The sequence below is a fragment of the Terrapene carolina genome, unplaced genomic scaffold (assembly GCF_002925995.2).
Source record: "Terrapene carolina triunguis isolate 2854851 unplaced genomic scaffold, T_m_triunguis-2.0 Scaffold131, whole genome shotgun sequence".
Lineage (NCBI taxonomy): Eukaryota > Metazoa > Chordata > Testudines > Emydidae > Terrapene > Terrapene triunguis.
In genome coordinates this window covers 6,222,751-6,242,470 of record NW_020664482.1, presented here as the reverse complement: position 1 = coordinate 6,242,470, position 19,720 = coordinate 6,222,751, and the positions used below count along the sequence as shown (strand labels likewise).

The 19,720-nt window shown below is 42.4% G+C and overlaps 1 protein-coding gene across 5 annotated transcripts in view; it reads left to right on the top strand.

Annotated features, from left to right (window-relative positions):
• ATP11C (ATPase phospholipid transporting 11C) overlaps positions 1 to 19,104 on the top strand; it is a 110,439-nt gene extending 91,335 nt beyond the window's left edge. For 2 of the 5 annotated variants that reach the window (XM_024196919.3, XM_026653106.2), the window contains exons 25-30: positions 736 to 871; positions 2,276 to 2,341; positions 3,730 to 3,833; positions 8,219 to 8,372; positions 13,481 to 13,546; positions 17,499 to 19,104. In XM_024196919.3, coding sequence (XP_024052687.2) covers positions 736 to 871; positions 2,276 to 2,341; positions 3,730 to 3,833; positions 8,219 to 8,372; positions 13,481 to 13,546; positions 17,499 to 17,639 — 667 coding nt within the window. In that variant the 3' untranslated portion in view covers positions 17,640 to 19,104. Of the gene's footprint in view, positions 1 to 735; positions 872 to 2,275; positions 2,342 to 3,729; positions 3,834 to 8,218; positions 8,373 to 13,455; positions 13,547 to 14,741; positions 14,847 to 17,498 lie in introns of those variants that run through there. The other 3 variants (XM_024196921.3, XM_024196920.3, XM_024196922.3) reach the window with 3 other exon arrangements.
• The last annotated feature ends 616 nt before the right edge of the window (positions 19,105 to 19,720 follow it).

The following is a 19,720-nucleotide window of genomic DNA, read 5'->3' as shown; positions in this document are numbered from 1 at the left end:
GGACAAGAAGGAACAGAAGAAATGGTACACTGAGATATTCCACCAGAGGGAGCTCATTTCTACAACATCAGCAGCAGAGCCTTCTGTGAAAGTGTCCCAGAGCCTGTAACTACTGTTGTTTAAGTGCCAGATCTTGTATCTAAATTAACCCCGCCCCAGAAAATCCAGCAAAACCCCCCCCCATCTTCATGTACATTTTGCAAACAGTTCAGCAGGTTACTGTCAGCCCGAGCATTTTCCTTAACGAAGGAAAGGCGCTAGCTCCACAATATCTAGGATTAATGTTTCTGAACTTGAAGAAATTTACATTTTGAAAAATACAGATTAGGCAGAAGCAAATGGAGAGGGGCTCGCAGTTAATTTGATCATGTCAATGACTCCTTTATTACTGTCCTCCTTTAAAATTGAGCTGCTGGAATTTACAGGTGCTAAGTTGTGTAGTAGTTTTGTAAACGCAGGAATAGAACAATAATGCAACCCGCTGTCTTCCGTTTGGACTGTGTCAGGATTTGAAGCTACTTCTCTAGAAGTGAAAGGGGAATGCATTAATCTGCTCAGCCACAGCGGTCATAGATTTCTGACGTCATTTGTGCTCTCTCTATAGTGAGAGATTTACTTTTGTGTCGCACAGATCTCGCCACCAAAATGAAGGGCCTGATTCAAACCCCATTGAAGTGAGTGGAAAGACTCTGAAAAAGTGAAAGTGATTTTTCTTGTCACTCTGTTTCTTGACAGGAAAATTTCTGATAATGCCATGTTACAGTGGAAGCCTTTCTTATACTGGACCTTTCTGGGCGCCTTTGAAGGACTTGTGTTTTTCTTTGGAGTTTACTTTCTTTTTCAAAATTCAACATTAGAAGATAATGGAAAGGTAAAAGAAAATAAAAATAAACCCATTGAGAATATTAGTGTGTGTGTGTTTCTGTACACTTTGTATAATATGTGTATGTATCAGTGAAATGTGTCTAGAGTCTTGTCTTATGATGTAGTCACGAGTTCCCTTAGTAGAGCAGGAATAATTTGAGATCTGTAAAACAAATTAGGAAAGATTTTTTTTTTTTTATTCTCTGTATGTGAAGCCTCTTCCAGCTTGCCATGTAAACAGTTTAGAAATGGTTATGTTGTCTAGGTACAACGACCCCATATACAAATGTGACTGCAGTCAAAACCATGAGACCATCTCGTACCTTAGGCTTCACACACAACTTTTAGGGGGAGTTCTGTGTGCAGAATGATAGCAGGATGAGGCCCATCAACTTCAAACCTTCTGGTTTGTAGTGAAACTTAACCTTGCCAAACGAGCTCTTTCGAAAGTTGATATTCGGAGAGAAGCTATTGAAATGTGGGTTGATTTCATGTAGATGTAAAACACGTATGCATAGAATGTTTGGAAAAGTTTTATAAGGTCCATTTTATAACACAATTAACCCACTGTACTGTGTTTACAACACCCTTACGTACTTCGAGGGTGGCTTTCTATAATCATTCTGGTTCTATTCAAATGAATTTGATTTGCGCTAGTATGCTATGTAAATGATTTGAGAGTCTGAGTCTGCGTGACACTCTGAAAACGAGCTATGTGGCTATGTCTTGTTTTGTAACTACTTAGGACTGTAAGGACTGCTACCAGCAATTAATCATAATATCCATGTATGTTTGATTGAATCCTTTTTCGCTCCTATTAACTTTAATTTTTTTGCATTTTTTAAAACTTTTGCATTTCACTTTCTGTTTTAATGTATGCATCCAGATCTTGACAGCCTGTGGTAAGCATCTGTCCCATTCATTGCCGTCATTTGGATAAATATGCAGTATCTGCTTTTCTCTGTTGTGCGTAGTCACTAGTATCTGCAAACAAGCAAACTCAGAATATTCTAGTTTGAAAATATCAATCAGTATGTTCAGCAAATGGAACAAAGTTACACAAAAAGTGCAGCTACTGTGTTGCTTTCCATGTTATAAGAAAGCACAAACTGAGGAAATCACCTAAATACAGGTGGTCCAAGTGACTTACATTCTTGATAAACATGGATGTCCGTAGAAGATTTTGTTACTGTCACAACAAGTTAATTGTTTGTATGGTACTGCATGGCATAGGAGTATTGTAATGGGCAGCTAGCTTTACAAGAACATATGGTGGTGCATATCTTTGTATAGTTGACTCTAAAATAAATCACTCCATTGAATTTTACCCACTGTAGTTACTAAGCGTGTAGTTTGTTTTGTTTTTCCAACAAGACAAAGAGATACATGTGGCGATTAACGTGTTTTTCAGGTTTTTGGGAACTGGACCTTTGGAACTATTGTTTTTACTATATTAGTGTTCACCGTCACTCTGAAGGTTAGAAATGTCCTTTATTTTCAATATGCCATTGAAAGATTATAGCAGAAATAAATTGTGTGTACTGTAGTGTAAAATTATACACTTTATGCTAGAATGTATCAGTGACATTTATTTCCTGTAGGGTTTTGGATCTTTGATCCTTTTGTATATTTAAAATGTCCATCATTTCTTTACTGTACAGTGTAGCTCTCACAACTTATAGTCTCGTCTAGATTTTTCGTGTGTGGGTGTGTTCTCTCCCCTAGTACTTGTGAATTTGTTCTATTGCCTTTTCTTCCCTACCTTCACCTCTTGGGTTTTCAGCTCAGGAAAGGAGAGAGGGACAACCGAAAAATTTTCTTTACCCAGTCTTGGCTCCAGTACTTTTCAATGAGTTGGAGCTCTGTCATAAAAATACACTTGCCAAATCATAATAATTTTAATAATTTGCATTGCAGTAGATCCCAAAGGCCTTACCAAGGATCCAGGGTGCGGTGAGCTGTGTGTTATGTACAGCCTACATTGGCAAAGGGTCAGTCTTTGTCCCCTTGTAGTGGTTAGATCAGGGGTAGGCAACCTATGGCACGCGTGCCAAGGGCGGCACACGAGCTGATTTTCAGTGGCACTCACACTGCCTGGGTCCTGGCCACCGATCCGGGGGGCTCTGCATTTTAATTTAATTTTAAATGAAGCTTCTTAAGCATTTTAAAAATCTTGTTTACTTTACATACAACAATAGTTTAGTTATATATTCTAGACTTACAGAAAGAGACCTTCTAAAAACATTAAAATGTATTACTGGCACACGAAACCTTAAATGAGAGTGAATAAATGAAGACTCGGCACACCACTTCTGAAAAGTTGCCGACCCCTGGGTTAGATTATGTATAGAGGTTTGAGTCTGCTACTGCCTGCTGGTTCATTACCTCAAGCAGGAAAGCATCATGTTGTTAGATCCAGCGGTCCCCAGTTTGTTCCCCACAGAATTCCCAGGCATCATTACAAATACTAGAACATAAGAAGATGCAGCCCCTTCATCAAAGACCTTACAAGAGTTTTCTGACCTATCGTTCAGAATAGCAAGTGGAGCATGTGGGAAGAATATACTCACAACACAGTCATTTCCCGGATGGAGTATTGAGTGGTGTCAGGTTTTTTCAGTGAAGCCTTTCAGTGATAACTTAAATCTCATCAGGGAAGGTCTTTTGTTGATGTTGTGCCAATGTGCAAATCAAGTATTCTCATTGTCAAACCTTTGCTAAGAGACAATTGACTAGTGAATTTAGACATGTACATGAATGGAAGGAGAATCTCTACTGCATGTGAAGGAAATTTGTGATATAAATGGCACTGGAGATACACTTTGTAACTAACTACTATTCCATTTGTTGTTTTCACCTATATAGCTAGCGTTAGATACTCGATTCTGGACCTGGATGAACCACTTTGTGATTTGGGGCTCCTTAGCCTTTTATGTCTTTTTCTCGTTCTTTTGGGGAGGAATCATATGGCAAGTATCTTTCTTCTTTCAGTGATGTTTTTGTTTTGTCTTTAGGTGAATGTGCAGTGCTTGCATTGTGTGAAAGAGACGGACAAATTCATGGGTGTGATGGAACTGCAGGAATCCAGGGATTGGGGGTTATGTTGTTAATCGAAAATGGTAGATCCCTAAAATCAGTAAATAGTTTTAGTATTAGATGCTGATTAATATACAGCAAATAGTGCAAACTGCATGGAAGAAAATCATCAAGAAGCAGACTGAGATTGAAGTTGGTACTTCTGCTAATGTGAAACCATCTTATTCTTTGTTTCATGGCAACTGCAGTAATATCTAAGTGCTGGGGATGTTTTTTGTTTTCTGTTTTGTTTTGTGGTGGTGGAATTAGTGATTCATTATCCTTTGAGATAAGTCAAGGAACTCTTTCACTGTGTATTAGCAGAGCTTGTAAAATCAACTTGCTTGTGGTGATAGTACTTGCTTGAAACAGCTTTCTGTCAACCTGTACAGAAGCAAAGCTTACCTTTAAAAACAAAAATGGAGTTTCTAGCCCCTATGGCTGTAAAGATAACCTTTCACATGAGCTATGATGCAGAGCGGTCTTCCTCAGTCTTCAGACAGACCATTCTAATGCTGCTGCTGCTCATGGCTTTCCCATGCTGTAACCAAGTGGAAATTGACGCTGAATCTTGTCAGTTTTCACTGCTGCTACTGTGAGTTCCCTGTGGGAAACAGGGTCACTTAAGAGACCCCGGTTAATTTCCCTACTCCTTAGGGAAAGCTAAGAGCTGCCGTGGAGGCTGGTACTTGGGTTTCTGACTGAGGAGAAGCCTGGAGAAGGGTAGGTTAGTGGAGACCACTATTACTTGAGCAGCAACCAGGAAGCTGTGGGTCATGTGTAGTGGGGTAGGGGAGGTGAAGGAATGGGAGCCTTCCTCTTCCAGTGGCCAGAAGAATTTGGGGGCTTCGGATTGATCAGACACCTATTAGCTGGGGTCTACAAAAGATCTTGCAAACAAACGACACCTTGGCGTGAATCCAACAGCTTTGGTGAAGAAGGGGGGTTTGGTTTCTTACCTGGGGGTATTCTTGGATATTAAGGCCATCGTCTTAATTTGTCCTGGTAAATATTTCAAACTCTGGGTGGGTGGATGGGTGACATGGAGGGAGAGAGAGAGAAAATGTAGGTGAAGCACACACTGTGGGAAAGATGCTAGTGGAGTGGGAAAGAGAACAGAGGAAGCAGACAATGAAAATAATGCAGGAATTGATACTCTGTGATACTTCGTAAGGGAGGAAAGAAGTGGAATGAAGTCAGGAAGAGACAGGCCTGTCTCCCATTGACTGCGGTGGGGCCAGGAGTTTACCCAGCATGTCTAACAAAAGCAGGTGAACCATAGTAAATTAAACTCGTTAGGCAACATTCTGTTAAATATGCTGCAGATTGATTCCCCCTGCAATAAACAGCACTCAGCCATTGTATTCCTTTATTTGGCAGGGACAGCACCCTGAGTTGTAGGCTTTGCCCACAAGCCAGTAGGTGCTGGGTCCATTTTTCAGTCCCTGTCTGCTAATAAACAAGCTCAAGTAACTAAACTAGCTTTATTCAGGGCCACAGGCTGCGTTTGCTCTGGACTCTAAGAGTTAAACAGATGTTTGTCTGCAATCTTACCAGCTATCTCATTACACTGCAATTCATGAATTTTCCACTGGAGTGTTTACTTTGCATAGCTAAATGCATAGCTAAATACTTAGCTAAACAACCAATGCTTTAGAATTCTTGTCCTCATTTATGTATGAGGCTTCCTTCCCATGCATCTGTCAGTTCCCCTCTGTCATCAGGGGAGATGGAAAGATACAGATAACCCTTTGGGGGCTTTGAGTCTCTGGACTTTCACCAGTAAAAACCATCTCAGAAAGCTCTACTTGAGTCCAAGTTCAAAGTAAAATGATGTATTTGGGATAACCTTTTCTCAATAATAGTTTCCTTAATATTAATGGTCTGTGCATTTTACTGTGCAGACTAGACAAGGTAAAACCTCATTTCAGAAGACAATGTTTGTCTTTGCTTCTTAGGGCTTGTCTACACTTACATTTTATAGCGCTCTAATTTGCTGGCTCTGGGGGTGAAAAATCACCCCCCTGAGCGCAGCAAGTCTGAGCGCTTTAAAGCGCCAGTGTAAACAGGCTCCGGACACTGGGAGCCGCGCTCCCAGCACTCGGAGCTAATCCCCTCGTGGAGGTGGATTACCAGGAGCGCTGGGAGCTCTTCCAGCGCTCGCGCACGACCACACTCACACTTTTGAAAGCGCTGCCGTGGGAGTGTTCCCGTGTAGCCATGCCCTAAGAAATGGCCTCAAAACTCCTTGCTCTTCGTATTTAGGGATTAAGATCATAACAAATGTTAATGACAGAGATATAGTGAGGAGATTAACATATGGGGGAAGCCTTAAAAGCAGCGAAAGCTGATCTGGTCTCCTGGAGATCCGGGTAAAATTTTCAAAAAATTCCTTTTCAAAATGATATCGGCTCGTTAGATCCTACGTTTAATTGAAAGCCAATGGACTTAGGCTCCCATGTGCCTACTTTTGAAAATGAGACTTGGGCGCTTTTGAAAATTCTCTCCCCCCAGTCAAAAATGAGACAGAAAATAAGGGACTAGGGGTAGGAGAGAAAAAACAGGCAGGAAAAATGAAGAGATGACTCTCCGAAGAGTCTAATTATTACACACGCACTGCTGTTTAGTTAGGTAATTGAGAATGTCGTCAAAGAGAAGCTGAAGCAAACATGTTTTGAAAAATGCATGTGACGATTGCAATGTAAGATGAAACGCTGTGTGTTTAGAGGGCAGTAATCCCTGCCTGGGGGGGGCGTTTTCCAACAAGCAGTTGGAATAGATTCAGGATTAACTCTTTTTACATAATCCCAGAGTTTCTGGCCAGCTGCAAAAAAAAATACCGTTCTGACACCAGCACAGTCTGAATGTAACATGCGGAACTAACAGAGAAATGGCAGAGTGTTGCAAGGAAAGCCCGGATACAAGTATGTAGCTGAGACGTAGATGGATACAAAAAGGACATCTAAGGTGGAAGGGGGCCAGAATAGTAAAAATCATGATTGCTGAGGTGCAGACAGTAGTGTAGCTGAGAAGAGCCTTGGAGGACTGGATGAGGAACTGGTAGCTGAAGATGAAGGGCAGGCGATGAAGGGATTTGAAGGTGGGAGTGATGTGGTCAGAGTAACAGAGTAGTAGAGAAACGACCTAGCAGCAGCGTTTTGGCTGGCTTGGCGGGGAGTAGGACAAAAGGTGGGGAGATCATGGATGCCAGCATTGCAGGAGTCAAAGAGGAAGGTGTGATACTGAATGCCTGGACAAGGGCTTCAGCTGCAGGGTGGAGAGGGAAGGGCTGCACCTAGAATTGTGGTTTTAGGGAGAAAACAGACATGGTTAGGTGGCCTGTCTTAGTGGAGCAGAGGAAGGAGTTTGAATAAGAGCTCATCTACACAAAGATTTAGTTCATGGCAAGCTGGGCTGGGAATCTACCCCATATCAGCCTATCCTATGCAAGCGCAATAACGCTTTATTAATGAGCTTTTATCTGCTTCTCTTACAAAGAGGACTAGATCAAAGGGCACTAATGAACTGTTAATGTGCATCAGCAGGGTCTACATAGGCAGTTGGAGTGCGGGAAGCTAGTGCAGAGCAGATTCAAACCCCAGCTTGCCAGGGACTCCGTGTTTGTGTAGACAAGCCCTAAAACATCACATTCCAGGGACAGTGATGCGTCTGCCTATGACTGAGAGAGGAGGGGGAGGCTGTGCCCTTTTGAATGTGGGTCCGCACAGGGTGGCCAGCAGGAGGTATGGGACTGTCAGAGGTGGGAGACTGTATAGCAAGGGGGGTTTGGGAACCATCAGCATGGATAATGGTGATTGACACGACATCAAGTAGGGGCAAAGGCTGATGGTTTGAGGGACACACAGCAGCAGAGCAGAGGAGGAGATGCTGATGTAGAAGTAAGAGGAGAAGAAGCAGGAGAGAATTCAAGGATGGGGCAGAGGAGTGGGGACAAACAGTGTCTGGCTTGGAGGGTGACATTGGAAAAGAGGCTCTGAGCCTTTGCTAGGAGGGAGCGACTACTTGCTTTTAGGGCAGTTTCAGTAGATTGGGGAGCCGCCAGATGAGACTTAGAAGAGAGAGTGAAATAAAAGCATCAGGAACAGGTATCTTTGCAGGCACAAGTGCTGCCCTCTTTACACGTGCAAACATCCCCCTTCCTCCCCCATATGCAAATTTGTCCCCTGAAAGTGTTAGTCTTAATTTGAATCTCACCTCGCTGGAAAACTGCAGTGGCCCATTGTATTGTCTGAGTCTGTTTGTGTCCCTTCTCTTTCAGGCCTTTCTTGAAGCAGCAACGAATGTATTTTGTATTTGCTCATATGGTGACGTCCGTATCAACCTGGCTGGCCGTAGTTCTCCTTATCTTTATCAGCCTTTTCCCGGAGATTCTTCTAGTAGTTTTTAAAAATGCGAAAAGGAAAAACCATCAGGTAAGGAATGAGAGAATATACCACTACACTTCCCTTGTTTGGAAGAGGCGCTTCCGTTCTTCTAAACACCCGACAGACTGGGGTAGCCAGGCACCATTTGCACCTAGTGAGAGGCTGCCTGCCTCTCATCGTGTCATTCCTTCATGTGCCAAAAAAGGTCAAAAAGTGTTAACCAGAAGTACTGCCCCGATCCGCGGAAGCAGCCGCAGCAGCAGTGCCTTTTCAGTCAGCGTTTGACGTCTGTATAGAGTGTAACTGCTTCTCCTTCTAGAAAGTATATCTTGCAAATCACATTGGACTTCATTCTGCTCAGTTTCACTGCTCCAATCCATTACTAGTCTTAATTGACTGTCAAAACTTGCAAATTTGACCTAATCAATCATCGAAGGGGAGTTCTTAGGGATTTTGCTTTTTGGGGATTCATGATTTTTTGATGGATAAGATATCTTTAGTTTTTTTCATTATCTTCCTCATTCTCATCATAAGGGTGGAAAAGTGGATTTTGCACCTGAGTTGCTAAATTTTCACAGTGAATTTGCAAGGGACTTGACAGCTAGTTCAAATACAGTCAAAAATAGCCTTGCCCCACTGTCCCTGTTACCATAGTATTGGGAAACCTCACAATCACTTATGCCTTTATTATCCTGCGAGGTAGGGAAGCAGTACATAGAATCATAGAAGATTAGGGTTGGAAGAGACCTCAGGAAGTCATCTAGTCCAACCCCCTGCTCAAAGCAGGACCAACCCCAACTAAATCATCCCAGCCAGGGCTTTGTCAAGCCTGGCCTTAAAAACCTCTATGAATGGAGATTCCACCACCTCCCTAGGTAACCCATCCAGTGCTTCACTACCCTCCTAGTGAAATAGTGTTTCCTAATATCCAACCTAGACCTCCCCCACTGCAACTTGAGACCATTGTTCCTTGTTCTGTCACCTACCACCACTGAGAACAGCCTATCTCCATCCCCTGAGGAATACCCCTTCAGGTAGTTGAAGGCTGCTATCAAAATCCCCCTTCACTCGTCTCTTCTGCAGACTAAATAACCTCCGTTCCCTCAGCCTCTCCTCATAAGTCATGTGCCCCAGCCCCCTGATCATTTTTGTTGCCCTCCGCTGGACTCTCTCCAATTTGTCCACATCCCTTCTGTAGTGGGGGGCCCAAAACTGGACGCCCTACTCCAGATGTGGCGTCACCAGTGCCGAATAGAGGGGAATAATCACTTCCCTCGATCTGCTGACATTGCCCCTACTAATACAGCCCACTATGCCGTTGGCCTTCTTGGGAACAAGGGCACACTGCTCACTCATATCCAGCTTCTTGTCCACTGTAATCCCCAGGTCCTGGGGAACTGAGACACAGTGGCTAATTGACTTGTCGCGAGATCACATAGGAAGTTTGTGGTGGACCTGGGATTAGAACCCAGTTTTCTAGAGTCCCAGCGTAGAGCCTAACCACCAGGCTGTCCTCTTTCTTTATCGCTCCCGGTCAAGAAAGACACTGGGTTTTCCCATGCATGATGCAGTGTTTCCTGAAGGCCAGTCTCACTCTGCTAAAAGAAGGGGAGGAGTGGTGGGAGGGGCTGTTTTTAAAATAGAAATTATCTGCTGCAAGCTTTAATGGTGGTAACTGTCTTTGAATATTGGTGATAAGCACCAGTTTACCTTTGCCTATTTCCCCAACATTGAAAGCCAGCACAGCTGTGGTTAGAAAATGCCTGGAAGATGGTGCAAGAAGGAACAATCAGTTGCACGCATACAAAACGTGAAATGACTGCCTAGGAAGGAGTACTGCGGAAAGGGATCTGGGGGTCGTAAGCTAAATGAGTCAACAGTGTAACGCTGTTGCAAATAAAGCAAACATCATTCTGGGATGTATTAGCCAGAGTGTGGTAAGCAAGACACAAGAAGTAATTCTTCCACTCTACTCCACGCTGATTAGGCCTCAACTGGAGTATTGTGTCCAGTTCTGGGTGCCACATTTCAGGAAAGAGGTGGACAAATTGGAGAAAGTCCAGAGAAGAGCAACAAAAATGATCAAAGGTCTAGACAACATGACCTACGAGGGAAGATTGAAAAAATTGGGTTTGTTTAGTCTGGAAAAGAGAAGACTGAGAGGAGACATAACAGTTTTCAAGTACATAAAAGGTGGTTACAAGGAGGAGGGAGAAGAATTGTTCTTCTTAATCTCTGAGGATAGGACAAGAAGCAATGGGCTTAAATTGCAGCAAGAGAGGTTTAGGTTGGACATTAGGAAAAACTTCCTAACTATGAGGGTCGTTAAGCACTGGACTAAATTGCCTAGGGAGGTTGTGGAATCTCCATGATTGGAGATTTTAAAGAGCAGGTTAGACCAACACCTGTCAGGGATGGTCTAGATAATACTTAGTCCTGCCATGCATGCTGGGGACTGGACTAGATGACCTCTCGAGGTCCGTTCCAGTCCTGTGATTCTATGTTAACGAAAATGAAAAGTTCATGTTCCCTGCTATGTGCTTCTCCAGTTGTTCAAAACATCTCTGCAACATCACATCAGAGCTCTTAGCCCCATCCTCCTCCACCTCCTCCTCCTCCTCCTTTACTGGCACCTGCTAATGCTCAGCTACTTCAGCCTATCATTCTGTGTTCCTCCCAGAACTAGTGTATTTATTTTCAAATGGGGTAGATTAGCAATTTAGGTTCAACGTTCTGTTTGCACATCCCTAAGCAGCAGGTTACTAAGCTGTCGTTTTGTGCCATTTTGATAATGTAGTTTCTAGGCAAGGTGCGACCCGAAATGTAAAAGAATTTTAATGTAACCATTTATGTTTTAAATGACATTAAGTTTCATTGGAATTTGTGTTCAATTAAATTGTAAAATTACTTTCAAATACTGAGGTTTAGGAAGAAGAGATTTTTCTCATGGTGCTCTAGTATCCTGTATGACTTTACTGAAAGCTCTGTGCATTTCTTTCCGGGTAATTTTTTTTCTCTGGCCTCTGTATTTTGACCAAAAATTGGTATTTAACTAGATATAAAAATATTGAAGTCTTAAAGATGTTTCCTTAGAACACTTGCTAGATTCCCTTGGCACAATATTGATAGTGCAATACATGTGCCTATGAAATAACAAAATCTGTGAAACCAATTATTAGTGTTCAATTTTATAAGCAATGAAAACTTTTGGAATCTTTGTTATGTTTATCAGACAGGTTTCAAGAGCCTACCACTTCCGGCGTAAAAGGCTGTGTTTGTTTTCCTTTTAACTCTTTATTACATTGGTTCTAAGAACATTAATGGGTCAGAACGAAAAAGAGAAACCCAGTATTTGACTCTTCTTTAAAAATCTGTCCTCATCCTGTGTTCCCTTCGGTTTATAATGAAGGCTAACCAGCTTGGTGGGTGGTAGGTGACGTCCAATTCTTAAGACCTTGAGTCGCCATGTTAGAATTTTTCTTTTCTTTTTTGGTTTTTGTTTAAGACGTTAAAAATGTAACCTAATGGCTTCTAGGAAGTTAGACTAGCCAATTTCAAAGGAAAAGAATGATTTGCTCTCAGCAGTGGTGGTGAGGAAGTTTCCTCAAGGTGGGAGAAACGGGGTATAATGAGTCTGGTGATTGAAAAGTCACTCGGGTCTAAAACCTCATCCCATTGACTTTAGTGGGAGCAGGATTTGGATCTTGCAGAAACTTAGGTGACCACATCTAGTAGATCAGCAGTCTGGTGCCAAGATTTCCTTCTGGAGCCGCATTGGCTGGGTAGAGTTTGGGGGGCTTTGTTCCAGCTTTCCATTGTGTCCCAAAAGTTAGTCATTGTGCGTAAAAGGTGCGTCCTTGACCAATCTGTGGCCGGGCCGCTAGTTGATTTGGCTAGAACTTCCTCCTCACCAGGGGTGAAATCCTGACCCCTCTGAAGTCATTGGGAGTTCTGTTGTTGACTTCTTTTGGGTGTGCTACACTGCACTCTAAGCCTGGAACTGCAGGACCTGGGATTGTGAACTAGGTGTATCCAAGCCTTTGCTTTAACACCCACACTGCATTGTAACCTGGGTTTACAGTTGCTGGTCTCACAGCTGTGCTAACACATCCATATGGCACTAGGCAGCCCTTCTGACTTGGGTCTGCAGCCTGACTTGTGTCCACACTGCAAAATGACAAGGTTTGGACCCGGATCACACCGGGACTTGGACTCTGACCCAGCTCCCTAGCCGGGTCAGAGGACCTGGGTTCTGACTGCTTGCTGACCTGCGTCAGACTGATTTGGGTGTGGATGGCAGGGGAGCTTGGTCTCAAACCCAAGTCAGGGCCCAGGCTTAGAGTGTGTAGTGTAGATGTACCCACTGGGGCCAGGATTTCATCCCTTGTGCTCACACAGACAAGCAAGACACCTACCATCCAACAGAGTAGTTTGGTGGTTCCCTCCTTCAGCAGGAGCGGGGCTGAAACCTCGAGCCCCGGCAGCTGTGCTCCGGCTCTTGAATTGCTGAAGATGGTCATTATGTGGCTTGGAGGGCTAGTATGTTTGGTCACCCTGGTGTGTATATACATAAAAAACACAAGATGAGGGTTTCAAGATGTTATGTTTCAAGTAGCAATACTAAAATAGTAGTCAAAGAGTTTCGGACATGGGTATCTAAAGTTAGATGCCTGTGTCCATAATTAGACGCCTAAGCAAGTGGCCTGATTTTCAAAGGTGTTGAGGAGCCGCAGCCTCCACTGATTTCAGTGGAAAATTCCAGACTTGGCCACTTATTCAGGTGTCTAAACTTCCAAAGTGCTGGCTAAGGTTTCAAAAGCCAGTGCGTATGACTAGCAAGAGCAGTGTCTGCTGTCTCTCCTTTCAAAAACGGCGGGTGAAATCCTGACCCCATCAAAATCCACGTGATTTTTGCCCTTGACTTCAGTGAGGCTGGGATTTCACCTGGAGCGGTCCCATTTTCTAACGTTTCCCTTCAGTGCACTGCTGTTCGCTCGGCCTGTATTTGTCAATGTTTCTATGTGCAAGTGTTTTGAACTGCAAAATGCATTCATGTTTTCTTTTGGTTTCTGCATTTTTCTCTCTCTCTCTCTGCTGCCATTTTCCACCTTTTTGTGCTGTTGTGAACTAGGTAACGAAACGCCTTCCTTCCTCAGGAACATCCACTATCTTCATGCTCTCTCAAACTCCCAGCAATCACAGCTTTTCTTGGAATGAATAAGGTGATTTCCTTTCTTAATCAGTACAGGTTTGCTTGTGCTGCTGTTTTTTTCCTTCTCCGAATGCATAACCGCTGATAACCTGTGGTTTTTAGATCTGCTTGTGCAATAAACGGTTTTTTAAAGGTACCTTTTCATTTAAATGTATTTTGTCTACCCCTTTCACTTTGGTGTCGCTATCCCGTTATTTAAAGCTTCGCAACAACTTGCTGCACATCAACTCAGCAGTGCTTGTTGCATGCATCCTCATTATTTAATACGACCCGTAGATGTGCATGGTGCTGTACAGACAGACAGACATAAGACAGGTTACACCATCAGGGGACTTACGATCTGCATTTTGGACCAGATTGCCAGCTAGTGTAAACCGGTGCAGCTCCATGGAAATCCATGGAGTTGTGAGAAATAACACCAGCTGTGGCTCTTGCCCTGTCGTTACATACCCTCTTTTCCCCCTGTAGAGCCTGTTCTGAGTGCATTGGATAAAGCTTTCTTTGAAACATGGAAACAACAATCTACTTTATTTTGATTGTGCTCCCAGTTACTTGATGTGTGTGCAAACAGTCCATCTCGCACTTGGCCAATTCCGTAGGCTAGCAGTAGCTTCTCGAACACATTCCTTTGGCTAACAAAACCATATTTACTCACGTTACAGTAAAGCATGTATTTTGCTATTCGTAAAAGCTATAAAGTTTCGAAAAAATAAACAAAGATTTTGTACCAGTTATGCTGAGTGCAATTCTCAATTGCAGCTGCTCTCTATGGGGATGGTAAGATACCAGAGCATTTTATGCATGTTCCTAGTTGGTTTCATTTTCACCTTGCTGTGTTTGCCACATACTTCTCAATGTCCAAAAATACTACTGCAGAGGGTGATGGATTCTTTCCCTCTCCTAGAAACTTCCAAACTTTGATGCCCGAAATTGAGCATCTAAATAAGCGGGGGTGATCTTCAGAGTTGTGGTGCACACCACCCATATTCACCAAAGGTGCCTAACTCTTTGGCACTCATACTTGAAAAATTTGGCCAATATTTCCTAATATTGGCATTTATAAATCATGTCTTGGTTAGTCTTTTTGATTATTTAACTTAAAGTTTTCTTACAGAATGATTCAATAAGTCTTTTCTTATTTGTTACACCATTGGGTAGATGAACATGTCTCATGTGCTTTAAGTATTTTTGCCTCACTATTACAGAAAAAACTGAGCAGTAGGAAGGAATCTGATTCACTGTCGTCCAGACCTTCTGTCAGACCTCTTCTTTTAAGAACATTCTCAGACGAGTCTAATGTATAGTAACAGGTACCCTATTCAAAAGAATTGGGATGGTTTTAAAGGCACAAATTAACCAAATCTTCCAAAAATCAATTAAAATATAGTTCTTATCATCTTCTCAGTTGGTGGTGTGGGGTACCTGTCTTTGCAAAACATAAAGGTGCAATGCTTGGCATACATTTTAATCTTTGGAGCTATCCATACAACTTTTTCAGAACCTCAGTAGATGTGTGCAGATTCTTTAGAGTTCCAAGATCCCACTTTATGTAAATGAAAATGTACAGTATAGTTGGCATAAGCCAAGTTTATTTGAGTAATATTGAGACAACTGAGACTGAAAATACTGTCATTAAATTATGTTAACAGTGATCATAAAACTTTAATACTCACGTATTTCTAATGAAGTGTCCAAATCCCAATGATTAAAATTATTCCATTATTGCATCTGGATCAATTCAAAGGTTATGGGTTTGTTTTTTTGTAAGTGCATGCTCTTCTGTCAGAATTATACAAAGAAATGTTAATGTATGTGAACAGAATTGAATCTAGACGTGTAATGTATTTGATTATATGTACAGCATACTTGTGTTTGTGTGCGTGTATAGACATATAATTATTATACTACATGTTTGGCTTTTTAATGATCATGTTTAGAATCACTCTCTATGCTTCTAGCTGTAGAAATAGATAAAAGTGCCAAATTTCATTCACGCTTCGAAGAAAAAGCTGCCGCCTTGCTACAAATGTCTTATTGTTCCTCCTAAGGTATTTGTATATAAATTTGCAAGTAAGGGAGCCATTGAGGCAAATAAATTCCAGGTTAAAAAGCCCACTTTTCCTGGTCTTTGTTAGTAAATATGTGTGCTAGTCTGGATGTCCATATTCCCAAGTATTAACCCTGCTGCTCCTTAGTGTAACTATTCTGTAGTGAAACAAGGACGGGGTCTCGTCATGAATGAAAGATTGCTTACGCATAAGTCTACCAGTGGGCTAAGAACGGAGGGTGCTGCCCGTTATCCAGTGCCCTTATTCACAGAGCTCTAAGTATGGCTTAGAATAAAAATGTCACTTCCATTTAACTCTGTGATTGTTCTGCCCTCCTGTACTTTAGGTGATGCTGCATACTGTTATTTTCAAGCAGTCTGATTCATTTGGCTCAGTGGCTGTCTTCAGTTTTCTCCTCTTTTGACAGACCACGGCACTGGTCAGTGTACCAGATTAAATAAATAGACCTGCAAATGGCCCGCCTCCTCTGACAGGGCTATCGGCTGTTCTGGGGTGGGGTTTTCAGATGTGGTAGGCCTGGAGGTCTTCTGATCCCATTGCCAGTCGGTTGGAATCCCATTGCACCCCTGAGTGTTCTCTGAATTGCAGTGGTGAGTGGAGCAAAGTCACAGGGGCTGAATTTTGCAGGAAATGTATCCCCATTTGGGGCAGTTCTCTGCACCCAGATTTTTGTTTTGCGGAAGATTCCATAGAGATGGCTAGGTTTTTAAATGTTACCACAGTTTTGGGGCACAGAAAAATGCACCCTATTTCCACTCCAAAAATTCTTACAGTGAAATTCTCAGTGAAAACAGGCTGTTTCCACATTTGCAGCAATCCATGAAAAACATCTTTGTGTGGACGCCCTGAGGCATACAGCCTCTGCAGAAGGTCTGCGCTCCCCACTCACCTGGGGGCAGCACAGGAGCACCAAAGCAGTGATGGCAACCCTGATATTCCAGTAGCCCCTGTCCCATCAAAGCACCAGCGTGTTGCAGACACCCAGCAGCCGAATGATGGCTTGATCACCTGAGCCTCACGTTTTGCATTGTTGGTTGCTCTAAGAATCCTGTTAGCAAGATGTAGGCTACTTGGAAGCCCAGTTCCCAATCCCAGAAGACCGTGGTTGTTAAATTGTATGCCACACTGCTTATTTTGGGGGAAGTCTTATGGAAGAAAGGTGTTATGTGCATGTCAAATATTTATGCCTGTGGCCAGCTTCAGCCATCTGATCACTCAGATCTGACTGAGGATCTTTCCGGAGAGCAATTACCTGCTTCTTCAGTAGTTAAATGCTGCAGTAATTTTTCCATCTGGGAAGCATATTGCTTCCTAAATGTTCTGCTTTCCAGGTCACATACACACTAGCCAGTGAGTTTTCCGTGCCTTATTCTACACCTCTTGATGGGTATCATCCTCTTTCACCTCCTATGCAACTGGAGCTATGCATTCTGTGCACGTATGTGCATTGAATGATTGAAAAATTTAATGTTAGACCGGAAGCAGCAAGAAAATAAATCAACTTTAAAAAAGAGAGGAACTTCCCCCTAGTCACTAAGTGCTATCTATTAGTTGGGAAAGATCCCATCCTTCCTAGATTTCAGGAGTTTCTCTTGGTAAATATTTAATTCCTGCATTAACATCACTGAATTAATATGAGAATCACAGGGGAGAGCAAGTCAGAAGTTAATCCTTGACCTAATGTAGCATTTTGAAAACCGTGCAAATTCATTTGTCACACTGCTCTCTCCCCTTCACTGTGAATGTAGTTTGGCATTTTTATCACTGTCTTTTTATCACCATTTCTGTTATCCTCCTAGCAAATTCTAATACTTGGCTGCCTAGAATAACACAACTATGATTTTTGGAATGTAAAGATTAAAGTAAATGATCTTTTTCCTTCTAATTTTACAGGCTGTACCCTTTAATTTGCCTATGCTATTGTCCTACAAACCTATGGAGAATGGTTACACCTCTGAAATGAAGATCGAAGATGCTGTTACTAACTTGACACAAAGATGCCATCTCAGGATACCTCAAATGCAACAATTTTAAATACTGCACCTTGTCGTGCTGCAGGACAAGACGTGTGTTTGAACTCTCAGTTCTCTTTAAGATGACACATGTATTGTAAGCAGCCTTGCTGACTAAGCAGCTGTGGAGACACTGGCCCTCATTTTTTCAAAGTCTGAAAATGGAAAAGTCTGGGACATAAAAAGTCTGTGGAATCGGGAGTGGAGAAAAGAACATCTAGAATTCCATAAAAATGGAACAATAGAAACTTTAGAGACACAGGGATGCTCCTTATACCCACTGAATAGAAGGAAGCTCCTTCATTACAGATTCATCCAACAGCAATGAATGGCCGCTAAAGTCTTATTCTTTTGCCTGACCAAAGAAGTAGCACAGCCTTTCTGCTTAATCACGGTCTTGTCCAATTCCCATGGAAGACATTGGAAAGGCTCCCATCACGGAAGTAGGGTTGGACCCTAAATTAAAACCACGGTCTGTCGTCTTGCACGGCTCCCGTTGCTGCTAATGAGAGTTGTGCACCAGCAGCTGAAGCCAGGATGTGATCGTTAGAAAAGTTCAGCTTTCAAATCCACGCAGCAGAAATACTTGAAAATAGTGAAGGACTGAGCTGTTGATGGCGTGAAATGTCCAGTGGCATCCCCTTGCCATTGCAAACAGCAGGGGTTAGACTGTTAAATGGTCTCTGTTTATTAAAATGCAGAAGTGTGTCAGCCTGAACATTTCTGAGGAGCCGATCAAAATATTGGTAGAGTTTTCATGGGGCCAGACTTCTTTTCCACATTACCAAATTTGATTCTGGAACAGGAGGAAGACATAGTGACTAACCCTTTCCCCTTATGTATTGAAAATACACAGAATTCTTTTATTACTCATGAAAATCGCCTTAGTCAGGAAAGAATCTTAAATAAAAGTTGTGTTGTGCCAGGTTTTCAGCCCAAGCTTAACTGGGCCTCTGTGGTTATGCTCACACTCCTGTGAATGTAATTGCAGTTGTTTGGACACCTTAAAGACCTGAATGGCAGTCACACTCAGCCCCTTAAGTGACCCATTGGCATTGATTGTGCTTGCAAATAATACCAGATAAATCTGCAACCTTCATTATCTGCATCAACAAGAAGGGAGGTCAGCTTAAAAATAAGTGAATAAATACATCTGGTTCTACGAGTAACATTTAACTTGGTTCTAAAATGAGCAGATTTTTAAAAAAAATCTGTGTATATCAAGATGTTGCGGGTTAAGATGTTGATTTAACAATGCCACGTGTGCATAGCATAAAGGTAAAATGCTCGACAACCAACTTCTATTTGCTTTTTATTATGCAGAAAAACAATACTACTGTGATTATAAAAAATCCTGAGTGAGCACGGATTAAGTGCAATTGGCATTTTATTTTTTTAATAATATTTTTCCACTAGGTTGACGTCCCCTTCATCCTGTATGGCCCAGGTTTCCTTGTGCCAGAAAAAGCAAAAAAAAAAAAAAAAAACTTGGGGTAAAAAGTTTCAGAGTATGTAAGTCCCATTTCCTTAGCCTCCCAAGTCTTATTGCAGGTCAATGAGACTTAGCCTCCTAAGTCACTCGGGCACTTTTGAAAATTTTACCTTTAGGCTTTGCTTTGCTCATGCACAAAGAGACTAGAAGTTAGGGCTGGACAGAAAATACCCATCTCCATGAAATTTCGATGAACAACAGAAAATAATTTTCCATTCCCTCCCTTCAAAAAGTTTGGAAACTCTAAAACTGTAAAGGAATTGGCGCTACTGTTATCAGAAAGCTGTGCACCTGATTTTATGCTTGCTAATAGACTTGGTTTTAAAAAACACTGACAGGTTGTTCAGTCTCTTAGCCTCTCTCCTGCTGCCTCTGAAGTTGTTGGGATGTTTCCTTAAGGAAAGCTGGATCAGGCAAATCCTCATCTCTATATAAGCAGTCACACAAAGCCTGCCGTTCATGGAAAGCGAGGGAAAGGAGCAGAAACTGCATGCAAGAGGCCTCTGTCACCCCTGCATGTCATGACTGCTTTATGCTACTCAACATGGAGCGGGGGGAAATGTGAGCAGGACTAGTGGGTTGGACACCCCACAGCTCCTAAGACCCAGCAT